This window comes from Nerophis ophidion, linkage group LG03 (genome assembly GCF_033978795.1).
Source record: "Nerophis ophidion isolate RoL-2023_Sa linkage group LG03, RoL_Noph_v1.0, whole genome shotgun sequence".
In the NCBI taxonomy this organism is placed as follows: domain Eukaryota; kingdom Metazoa; phylum Chordata; class Actinopteri; order Syngnathiformes; family Syngnathidae; genus Nerophis; species Nerophis ophidion.
The window spans coordinates 33,362,476-33,375,124 of record NC_084613.1 but is presented as its reverse complement, the minus strand read 5'-3'; the positions used below and the strand labels follow the sequence as shown (position 1 = coordinate 33,375,124).

The 12,649-nt window shown below is 39.7% G+C and overlaps 1 protein-coding gene across 5 annotated transcripts in view; it reads left to right on the top strand.

Annotated features, from left to right (window-relative positions):
* The window catches only part of slc4a11 (solute carrier family 4 member 11), a 303,990-nt gene that overhangs the window by 218,091 nt on the left and 73,250 nt on the right, over positions 1 to 12,649 (top strand). For all 5 annotated transcript variants that reach the window (XM_061894871.1, XM_061894875.1, XM_061894874.1 and 2 more), the window contains one exon: positions 7,456 to 7,540. In XM_061894871.1, coding sequence (XP_061750855.1) covers positions 7,456 to 7,540 — 85 coding nt within the window. The remainder of the gene's footprint in view (positions 1 to 7,455; positions 7,541 to 12,649) is intronic.

Genomic DNA, 12,649 nt, shown 5'->3' with positions numbered 1-12,649 from the left:
ATAGAGCTGGTCCACAGTTCCACGACCAGGACGAAAACCACACTGTTCCTCCTGAATCCGAGGTTCGACTATCCGGCGAAGCCTCCTCTCCAGTACACCTGAATAAACCTTACCGGGAAGGCTGAGGAGTGTGATCCCACGATAGTTGGAACACACCCTCCGGTCCCCCTTCTTAAAGAGAGGAACCACCACCCCGGTCTGCCAATCCAGAGGTACCGCCCCCGATGTCCACGCGATGCTGCAGAGTCTTGTCAACCAAGACAGCCCCACAGCATCCAGAGCCTTAAGGAACTCCGGGCGGATCTCATCCACCCCCGGGGCCTTGCCGCCGAGGAGCTTTTTAACTACCTCAGCGACCTCAGCCCCAGAAATAGGAGAGTCCACTACAGATTCCCCAGGCACCGCTTCCTCAAAGAAAGACGTGTTGGTGGGATTGAGGAGGTCTTCGAAGTATTCCCTCCACCGATCCACAACATCCGCAGTCGAAGTCAGCAGAACACCATCCGCACCATACACGGTGTTGATAGTGCACTGCTTCCCCTTCCTGAGGCGCCGTATGGTGGTCCAGAATCGCTTCGAAGCCGTCCGGAAGTCGTTTTCCATGGCTTCCCCGAACTCTTCCCATGTCCGAGTTTTTGCCTCCGCGACCGCTAAAGCTGCACACCGCTTGGCCCGTCGGTACCCGTCCACTGCCTCCGGAGTCCTATGAGCCAAAAGAACCCGGTAGGACTCCTTCTTCAGCTTGACGGCATCCCTCACTGCTGGTGTCCACCAACGGGTTCTGGGATTACCGCCACGACAGGCACCAACAACCTTGCGGCCACAGCTCCAATCAGCCGCCTCGACAATAGAGGTTCGGAACATGGTCCACTCGGACTCAATGTCCCGCACCTCCCTCGTGACATGTTCAAAGTTCTCCCGGAGGTGTGAATTGAAACTCTCTCTGACAGGAGACTCTGCCAGACGTTCCCAGCAGACCCTCACAATGCGCTTGGGCCTGCCAGGTCTGTCCGGCATCCTCCCCCACCATCGCAGCCAACTCACCACCAGGTGGTGATCGGTAGAAAGCTCCGCCCCTCTCTTCACCCGAGTGTCCAAAACATGAGGCCGCAAATCCGATGACACAACTACAAAGTCGATCATGGAACTGCGGCCTAGGGTGTCCTGGTGCCAAGTGCACATATGGACACCCTTATGTTTGAACATGGTGTTTGTTATCGACAAACTGTGACGAGCACAAAAGTCCAATAACAAAACACCACTCGGGTTTAGATCCGGGCGACCATTCTTCCCAATCACGCCTCTCCAGGTTTCACTGTCGTTGCCAACATGAGCGTTGAAGTCTCCCAGTAGGACAAGGGAATCACCCGGAGGAGCACTTTCCAGTACTCCCTCGAGTGTACCCAAAAAGGGTGGGTATTCTGAACTGCTGTTTGGTGCGTAAGCACAAACAAGAGTCAGGACCCGTCCCCCCACCCGAAGGCGAAGGGAAGCTACCCTCTCGTCCACTGGGTTGAACTCAAACGTACAGGCTTTGAGCTGGGGGGCAACCAGAATTGCCACCCCAGCCCGTCGCCTCTCACTGCCGGCAACGCCAGAGTGGAAGAGGGTCCAGTCCCTCTCGAGAGAACTGGTTCCAGAGCCCTTGCTGTGCGTCGAGGTGAGTCCGACTATATCCAGCCGGAACTTCTCTACCTCGCGCACTAGCTCAGGCTCCTTCCCCCCCAGTGAGGTGACGTTCCACGTCCCAAGAGCTAGCTTCTGTAGCCGAGGATCGGACCGCCAAGTGCCCTGCCTTCGGCTGCCGCCCAGCTCACAATGCACCCGACCTCTATGGCCCCTCCTATGAGTGGTGAGCCCATTGGAGGGATGACCCACGTTGCCTCTTCGGGCTGTGCCCGGCCGGGCCCCATGGGAACAGGCCCGACCACCAGGCGCTCGCCATCGTGCCCCAACTCCGGGCCTGGCTCCAGAGCGGGGCCCCGGTGACCCACGTCCGGGCGAGGGAAATCTGGGTTCATTTCGTTGTAATTCCATAGAAGTCTTTGAGCTGCTCTTTGTCTGATCACTCACCTAGGACCTGTTTGTCTTGGGAGACCCTACCAGGGGGCATGAAAACCCCCAGACAACATAGCTCCTAGGATCATTGGGACACGCAAACTCCTCTACCACTGTAAGGTAGCAGCTCAGAGAGGAGACTCAAATTAATCGCGATTCCTATATGTAACGATTCTTAATCACTTTAAAAAAAACTAAAATTGTTTAAAAAATAACATATGTATTTATTTATTTATTTTTTAGCTACCCAGACAAAGCATCTACTTGATGTAGATGATCTGTATCGGCTGTACACATTTACTTTAGAAAAGCAAAGTTTTGGATACTTCTCTTATTTTATTTGATTTTATTAAATGTTTGGGTAGAATTTTATTCAACAAAACCAGTTTTCTTTTTACTAATATAGAAATTTACCAAAGCTGTTTATCTATTTTATGGAAGAATGCAGTTCATTTTAGAACTGGCACCCAATGTTTTTAAACAAATATTGATTTTGATTTGAGAATTGATTCTGAATTGAATTGTTACCCCCAAGAATCGAATCGAATCATGTGGTGCCTTAAGATTCAGAGCCTAAATTTAATGTTCCATTTAACAAATAAAGTATTAATGCATTTTTTATGAAACAATCCAATGATGAACACAGATTGAATTGGGAGGGGGAAAAAAACAATAAAAAAAGACAATAATAAAAATGATTGAATTCAGCTTTCCACAAAAAGAGTAGGAGAGTCGGGCTCTTAATTCTTTAAATAAAACACTTAAAGAAGTTAACTAAAATAGATGGATTAAAATAGCAGTTAAATTATGCAATTGTTAATCATTAATTCATACCAAAGGGCCCGTTTTTGGGTTGTAAAAAAATATCTGTTTCTCAGTTTGCACAAAGGTTAATTACTCTGTTGTAATACACTTTTCCACCACTACTGACGATATAGGACAATATGATGACAATAAGGTTATTGACACGCTTCTCAAGCGCAAAAATTATGACTAAAGTGGTGAAGCTGCGTTTTCATTTGCACTTAAATTGTATTGACAGTTTATTTAAAAAACGTATACATAATTTTATTTTATCTATTTAATTTAGTTCAAATTTGTATACATTGTATGTACATTTATTTTAATCAGGTTTTGAGTCCCTTCTTTGCAGTATATTTGATTAGTATTTATTCTTGTAATCTGCTAAACCTAGGCTTTGATAATAATCTTTGTGATTAACACATAATCTTTATTTTATTTCATTTTATTTCATTTATTCAAGGTTAAACAAAAACAACCAACATAACAATAAAATAAATAAATTGACAAGGTCTATCTAGTTAAACAGTAAGTAGTTTAGATATAATTATTGAATATGATTAAAACCAAGAGTAAGATTACTAACTCAGTGTTAATAATTGAGTGGGTCCCCGGCCCCTCTGTAGTGGAAAAGTTGGGCCCCGAGGTCAAAAATGTTAAGAACCCCTTCATTAATTTAATTGTGAAATATAATGTGAAACAACTGCCTGTATAAAAAGTATTCAGTCAAAATAATTGTGTAATAGTAATGACAAGAGTGATGATGAAAAATCTGTATCATAGTGTATTCTCCTATAAACCAGCGTCTTCTAAAGTAGACGTTTGTGTTTTACATAACAGGGTTATTTGTAACTGACAAAAGAAATAGACTACTTGTAGTGATAGTGTGGTCAAAAAAATATTCATGTATATTTATAAATATAGAAATATTTGTGATGATAAATACCGTTGTGTTTAATTTGTAAATGTAAAAATATTCTAATTTGCAATTGATATCTTTGTGTATTATAGTACCGCTAGAGTGGGGAAAAAAACAAGTTGATTTTATATGCTTAATTGTATGTCATTGTGTCCATTAAACCATATCAAATTGTATTTACCCTCCACAAAGTATGTGAAAATACCGTCTAAACATCACAAAATGCCACAACTTCAGTCGGCCATTTTGAATTTTTTGCCCCAAACAGCTTTTCAATTCCATGGATTCGAGGTCGGATGACATCACCGTAGTAACACGTCTGCATCTGTCATACTGAAAATATGCAAACATTGGAAAGAGATGTGCTGTTTGTCATTGACAATCCTGATGTAAGACAAGAACACAAAGGCTTGGCTTTTTTTATGTGTTCAAAATGGTAAATAAATATCTAAGCATTGAGCCAACAGACGGAGGGTCCTCTTATTATACTCTCTAAAAACATCCAGAAAGCGCCAACAATACTCCATTTACATGTCGTGACCTGAAATTGAACCAAATATGAGTGACATTGTTATTAGAAGCGCTAACGCAGACGGACTATTTTAGCCACGCATCGATAGCAGTGAGCTAATGCTAGCTTACGCTGCCATCGTTGACACAGAGCGGCCGGATACTTCTGCTTGGTCTCAAACTAAATCTCAAGATTATACAAACGTAATTCATGCATCTCCCAGCTGCTAGTAGACAAATGTGGCCATGGACCGACAGGCTGGTCCCCTATCACATCCCCCGAGACAGCGAAAAAGACATAAAAAGACGATTTAACTTTTTTTAACCCGTTGTGAGAATTGTTAGGAAATCTTCATCTAAACGGGATTATCTGAGCGTCCTGTCAGTCGGCATCCCAGCGAGAGTGGAAATATTACTTTTTTTATCATGGTTTATTGCGGTTAATTTGTATGTTTCTAAAATGTATTGCTCGTCCTCCTTGTGTGCGGGCTCAAAAATTTAAGGTTCTAGATCATAATTTTTCCTAAAGTAATTGTTGTTGGCTCCCACAGAGTCTGCTTGATTCGCTTTGTTGATGGGGAAATGATGTGTGGTTCCTTTTTTACATCAGGAATCACGGGCTTTGCTCATTAACTCTCAAAATGTCTCAGGAATCTCTGTGACATTGATACTATTTTGGTCATTTATATTTATTCTCAAACTTTTTAAATCAGATGTAAAAGACTTAGACTTCCTTTTATTGTCATTCAAATTTGAACTTTACAGTACAGATAACAATTAAATGTTATCGCATTAGTTCATGGTAGTGCAGGATAAAAGAGCAATAAGGTGCACATATAAATAAATAGACTACTGTACAGAAAAATATATTGCACTTTTGCATATGCATCCACGTTTATGGATGTATGTTATATTGTCTTTATATTCCAGCTAGTTAATCCATTTTTGGGGGGATTTGACGGGGTTACTTTAATGCATTCAAGAGTCTTTTGGTCTGAGGGAAGAAGCTGTTACGTATATGTATATATATATATATATATATATATATATATATATATATATATATATATATATATATATATATATATATATATATATATATATATATATATATATATATATATATATATATATATGTACAAACCCCGTTTCCATATGAGTTGGGAAATTGTGTTAGATGTAAATATAAACAGAATACAATGATTTGCAAATCATTTTCAACCCATATTCAGTTGAATATGCTACAAAGACAACATATTTGATGTTCAAACTGATAATCATTTTTTTTGCAAATAATCATTAACTTTAGAATTTGATGCCAGCAACACGTGACAAAGAAGTTGGGAAAAGTAGCAATAGATACTGATAAAGTTGAGAAAATGTCATCAAACACTTATTTGGGTCATCCCACAGGTGTGCAGACTAATTGAGAACAGGTGGGCGCCATGATTGGGTATAAAAGCAGCTTCCATGAAATGCTAAGTAATTCACAAACAAGAATGAGGTGAGGGTAACCAATTTGTAAGCAAATTGTGGAACAGTTTTAGAACAACATTTCTCAACGAGCTATTGCAAGGAATTTAGGGATTTTACCATCTACGGTCCATAAAGTCATCAAAATGTTCAGAGAATCTGAGAAATCACTGCACGTAAGCGATGATATTACGGACCTTTGATCCCTCAGGCGGTACTGCAACAAAAACCGACATCAGTGTGTAAAGGATATCACCACATGGGCTCAGGAACACTTCATAAAACCACTGTCAGTAACTACAGTTGGTCACTACATCTGTAGGTGCAAGTTAAAACTCTACTATGCAAAGCCAAACCCATTTATCAACAACACCAAGGAACGCCGCAAGTTTCTCTGGGTTCGAGCTCATCTAAGATGGACTGATGCAAAGTGGAAAGGTGTTTTGTGGTCTGACGAGTCCACGTTTCAAATTATATTTGGAAACGGTGGACGTGGTGTCCTCCAAAACAAAGAGGAAAATAACCATTCGGATTGTTATAGGCGCAAAGTTCAAAAGCCAGCATCTGTGATGGTATTAGTGCCCAAGGCATGGGTAACTTACACATCTGTGAAGGCACCATTAATGCTGAAAGGTCCATACAGGTTTTGGAGCAACATATGCTGTCATTCAAGCAACGTTATCATGGACGCCCCTGCTTATTTCAGCTAGACAATGCCAAGCTACGTATTACAACAACGTGGTTTCGTAGTAAAATAGTGCGGGTACTTTCCTGGCCCGCCTGCAGTCCAGACCTGTCTCCCATCGAAAATGTGTGGCGCATTATGAAGCGTAAAATACGACAGCGGAGACCCCGGACTGTTGAACGACTGAAGCTCTACATAAAACAAGAATGGGAAAGAATTTCACTTTCAAAGCTTCAACAATTAATTTCCTCAGTTCCCAAACATTTATTGAGTGTTGTTAAAAGAAAAGGTGATGTAACAGAGTGGTGAACATGCCTTTTCCCAACTACTTTGGCATGTGTTCCAGGCATGAAAATCTAAGTTAATTATTATTTGCAAAAAAAAATAATGTTTATGAGTTTGAACATCAAATATCTTGTCTTTGTAGTGCATTCAACTGAATATGGGTTGAAAAGGATTTGCAAATCATTGTATTCCGTTTATATTTACATCTAACACAATTTCCCAACTCATATCGAAATTGGTTTTATGTATATATATATATATATATATCTATATATATATTTATACAGTTATGTATATGATGTATATATGTATATGATTGTAGCTTCAATATTGAGGTTACTTCTTTTTCCACTCTACTGCTACTTCAATAAAATGTTCAGACATGCACTTCATTATTTTTAATAATAATAATGGATTAGATTTATAAAGCGCTTTTCTAAACATTCAAAGTGCTTCACAGAGAAGTGAGAAGCTATCATTCATTCACACCTGGTGGTGAAAAGCTACTTTGGTAGCCACAGCTGCCCTGGGGTAGACTGACGGAAGCGTGGCTGTGTTTAGATGTACCTAATGTACCTAGGTGTACCTAATGTAGTGTCCACTGAGACTCACGTTGTTGTCATGTCAACCAAACCAAGCAGCTCGGGTCGTCCTGCACCTGGTGTCGCCGTGACCTCGTTAACAAGGCGCCCCCCTCTCTCCCTCCCCCGCTGTGTGTCCGCAGTGTAAAGACTTCTTGAGAGCGGGCCGCGGGATCTACGAGGACCTGTGTCGCAGACTGCCTTTCTACGTCTCTGACTTCACAGATGGTAGGCTTTGACCCGCTCAAAATCATCCTGATGATCGTAGCGGCTGGGCCTGTGTCACCGACGCCTCTAAGCGCGAGTTTTCCCCTCGGCATCTTGGCGGTCTGCTGGCTCTGTTGACACGTCACAAGAGCGGATTTATTAGCTAATCTCTCGCTCTCGTATGCGCAGCCTGTGTCGCCCTTCATGATGCTCCGATAAAACATTATCTCGACATTTTTTTCCGAGAGTATCCGACAATAAACGCGACACATACATACATCTGAGGCTAAATTTGATGCTAACACAGCAGCGAAGGGCTTCATATGGCCCCCTAATCATTTTGCAATGCAGTCTGCTGAAAATGATGGAAAGTGACTGACGCTTAGGTCGAATTTGGAATTGCCATAAAACACATTTTGAAGATGTTCAACACTCTACTGTCATCTGGTGGCTGAAGTGGAAATTGCACCTACACCAAATCCGTCACGTTTCATTTGTCAGGTAAACCGCGACAAATGGGGCCGAGTGAATACCGTTCCTACTGTAGGCCCCTGGTGCATTTTTGCGCTGCCATAACTATCATAAATAAATTTAATAATGTTTGCCTGAATTTGGCGTTAGCACAGCAAGCTAGCTCACTTCCTGCGTGTTAGCTCACCTATTGAATTTTACACCGTCTTTGTCGCACAATACACGGAATAATAAGAGCCAAAATTTTATGCTAACATTGGCGTCTACTGTAGTCCATTTCCTGTGCAACAAATGTAAAAATTATAATGAGCCTAAACGTAATACTAGTTAGCGTGTTATCCTGCTTATTGGACGTTAGCAAGCATATGGAAATGTACACCATCATTGTCTCGCAGTACATTATAGATTCAAGTTTGACTTCTTTCTGCTCCTTTTCCTTCATTATTTAATTTAAATGTTATGTTTGTTTTTTTTGTTTGACCTTAAATCAGGGGTCACCAACGCGGTACCCACGGGCACCAGGTAGCCCGTAAGGACCAGATGAGTAGCCCGCTGGCCTGTTCTAAAAATAGCTCAAATAGCAGCACTTACCAGTGAGCTGCCTCTATTTTTAAAATTGTATTTCTTTACTAGCAAGCTGGTCTCGCTTTGCTCGACATTTTTGATTCTAAGAGAGACAAAACTCAAACAGAATTTGAAAATCCAAGAAAATATTTTAAAGACTTGGTCTTCACTTGTTTAAATACATGTATTTATTTTTTTACTTTGCTTTTTATAACTTCTAGAAAGACAATTTTAGACAAAAAATACAACAATTAAAGAGGTTTTTAGGATTTTTAAACACATATACCTTTTTACCTTTTAAATTCCTTCCTCTTCTCTCCTGACAATTTAAATCAAAGTTCAAGTTGTTTTTTTTAAATTGTAAATAATAATGAATACATTTTAAATTAATTCTTTATTTTAACTTCTGTTTTTTCGACGAAGAATATTTGTGAAATATTTCTTCAAACGTATTATGATTAAATTTAAAAAAAAATATTCTGGCAAATCTAGAAAATCTGTAGAATCAAATTTAAATCTTATTTCAAAGTGGATTTTAACCTATTGAAAACATGTCATCAAAAGTTTAAAATTAATCTTAATCAGGAAAAATTACTAATGTTGTTCCATAAATTCTTTTTTCAATTTTTTCAAAAAGATTTGGATTAGCTAGTTTTTCTCTTATTTTTTTTCGGTTGAATTTTGAATTTTAAATAGTCAAAATTGAAGATAACTATGTTTCAAAATTAAATTTTTAATATTTTTCTTGTTTTCTCCTCTTTTAAACCGTTCAATTAAGTGTTTTTTTCATCATTTATTGTCTACAAAAAACTTTCCGTAAAAGGAAAAAATATTTACAATGGAATGATAGACAGAAATACCAATTTTTTTATATATATAGATTTAGTTATTAAAGGTAAATTGAGCAAATTGGCTATTTCTGGCAATTTATTTAAGTGTGTATCAAACTGGTAGCCCTTCGCATTAATCAGTACCCAAGAAGTAGCTCTTGGTTTCAAAAAGGTTGGTGACCCCTGCCTTAAATGAATGAAATAAAAAACAAACAAACATGAAAAAAGAGGAGCCTCATGCACAGCGAGTCCACTTACTGTGCGTTAACGAGTACCTATTGACCCGGCTGTAAAACGTTATATAAGCCGCACCCACCAAATTTGAGAAGAAATAAATATGTTATACTTCTATGTTATAGTTTTATGTATATCTTAGTCGCACCTGACTATACGCCGTGGATATACCCTCGTACAAAATATTTTGTAAATGTTCATTTATAAACCTTAATGGTTTCCAAACGGTGTCTGTAACACGGCAGTAAAACGGCTGTTCAAACAACACAGAAGTCATTGTCATGGACCCACTATCTGCGTAAGCTAGCTTTCCCATCGGCTAACCAGACTCAATAACTCCACGGTTACGTTTTGGTGAATGTACAAACACCTGCAGTGAGCGAACTCGCCCAAAAGATGGCGCCGTGGCACAAAGAACAACACATCTTTTCAGTGTCTCTGTCGGCGTTATAAGAAAACAATTTGTTGAATACAAAACATTGTAAACACTAATCTATAAATTAGCCGCACCTCTTTTAAGCCGCAGGGTTCGAAGCTTGCGGAAAGATTAGCGGGTATTTAGTCCATAAAATTCGTTATATATAATTTTGCACCTCCACCGTCACACAATACATGAATTGTTATGATGCTAACTTCCTGCACGTTGCCAAGCATGTGAAAGGTTCGAGGTCCCGTCGCTCAGTACATGGACTAATATTAGCGAGTACGGCAAATTTTCTCCCGCGTCGCATGTCGTCACAAAACGCGTGAAATCTATCGGAACGATACCCCGGGAATTTTTCAAACCCACACCATTGCTCATATCGCGACCATACTTGCCAACCTTGAGATCTCCGAATTCGGGAGATGGGGGTGGCGGGGTTAAGGTTGAAGGAGGCGGGGGTGTATATTGTAGCGTCCCGGAAGAGTTAGTGCTGCAAGAGGTTCTGGGTATTTGTTCTGTTGTGTTACGGTGCGGATGTTCTCCCGAAATGTTTGTCATTCTTGTTTGGTGTGGGTTCACAGTGTGGCGCATATTTGTAACAGTGTTATAGTTGTTTATACGGCCACCCTCAGTGTGACCTGTATGGTTGTTGACCAAGTATGCATTGCATTCACTTGTGTGTGGGAAAAGCCGTAGATGTTATGTGACTGCACCGGCACGATGTGTGTATGGAGGAAAGCGGACGTGACGCATGTTAAAGGGTGAAGGTTTCAGGTGAGAAAGAACGTTAAAGGCAGTGCTTTTAAGGCAGGGGTGTCCAAACTTTTTCCCCTGAAGGCCGCACATGGGAAAAATTAAAGCATGCGGGGGCCATTTTGATATTTTTAATTTTCAAACCATAACAAAATATATGGATTTTTAAAATAAATTTTACCTTTAGGGGTCCCGGGGACCATAGAAGGTCTCAGTTAATAAAATGTTGAAAATAGGTAATATATATATATTTTTTTGATTTAACACTTACAGTAAATCTCTATATCAACTTTAAAAAAAAAAAAAAAGTTTTATGGCTTTTCTGTCAAAAATATCTTTGTTTTTTTTTATAGTAAAACTGAAATATGCAGTATTTAGTAATTAGAGCCCTAGAAGATCAATAATGCAGGACACCGTTGATTTGAATTATTTATTATTTTTGAGTAATCACAGTGAAAAGATAAATAAAATACCACTAAACATATTTGGGATCCAAAAGTGCCTCACTCATAAAGTGATACGTTTTTATTAGGTTTTTTTTTTTTACTTTCAACATTTAAGTTCCGAGATCAACTTCAGATATATCTGTGGATTTTACGTTTTAACTATTTTTGTTTGTTTTATGCTCTTTTGTCAAAGAAAACTTTGTTTTTATATGGCAACTGCACAATATATGCAATATTTACCACATAAAACATTTTAAAGTGAAATCTTGAACTAATTGGAGCTTTGAAAATAATTCATTATAACATCAATTTTTTCTCATTATTTTTTGTTTTGCGCAATGGCAGAAAAATAAATAATTGATTGATTGAAACTTGTAATTAGTAGATTGCACAGTTCAGTACATATTCCCTATAATTGACCACTAAATGGTAACACCCGAATAAGTTTTTCGACTTGTTTAAGTCGGGGTCCACGTTAATCAATTCTTGGTAAAGATGGTTTTTACATGGTAAAATAAAGACAAAAGAAAAAAAAACAGCCTGCATGGCAGCTTTGTGTCAACATTGCAACTTTTTCTCGATAGAGTTCATCTCATTACAATATTTTTAATGTTCTTTTTTATTTTTGCAATAGCATTTCCAGAATGTGTGGCGGGCCGGTAAACAATTAGTTTCGGGCCGCAAATGGCCCCCGGGCCACACTTTGGACATCCCTGCTTTAAGGCATGCCCCCGATATTGTTGTCCGGGTGGAAATCGGGAAAAATTCGGGAAAATGTTTGCCCCGGGAGATTTTCGGGAGGGGCACTTTAATCCGGGAGTCTCCCGGGAAAATCGTGAGGGTTATGGCAAGTATGATCGCGACAGCAAACTGGAAAAATGTTAAAAGTAGCATGAATCACAGTAGCTAACAGCAGCACTGCTCTACTCACAAACACAAATCCGCCCGCACAAAATGGCTCAGCTGCCAGGCAGATGTTCGTATACTGAGGAGAGGTTTGTACATCAAAGAATATTTTTACCCGGGCTATGGTTTGTAAATAACAAAAAGGTGTGTATAAAGAGGTTCCACTGTAATATCGGTGTTTGCAATGCGAACAGACCTAGCTAGCAGGCCTATTTCCTGTGCGTTAGCTTTAGCGTGCTTGCAAGCTAGATTAGCTTTATGGATTTTATTGTCCATGAGATGCAAACAGTTTGTGTTTGTATTGTAAAACAAATGCCAATGTATGAGTTGTCATAGCTACAGCAAGCTAACTAGCTACTATACTATAAAAAGTGGACCCATTACCTCCCTGCTTGGCACTCAGCATAAAGGGTTGGAATTGGGACTTAAATCACCAAAAATGATTCCCGGGTGCGGCCACTGCTGCTGATTACTGCTCCCCTCACCTCCCAGAGCGTGATCA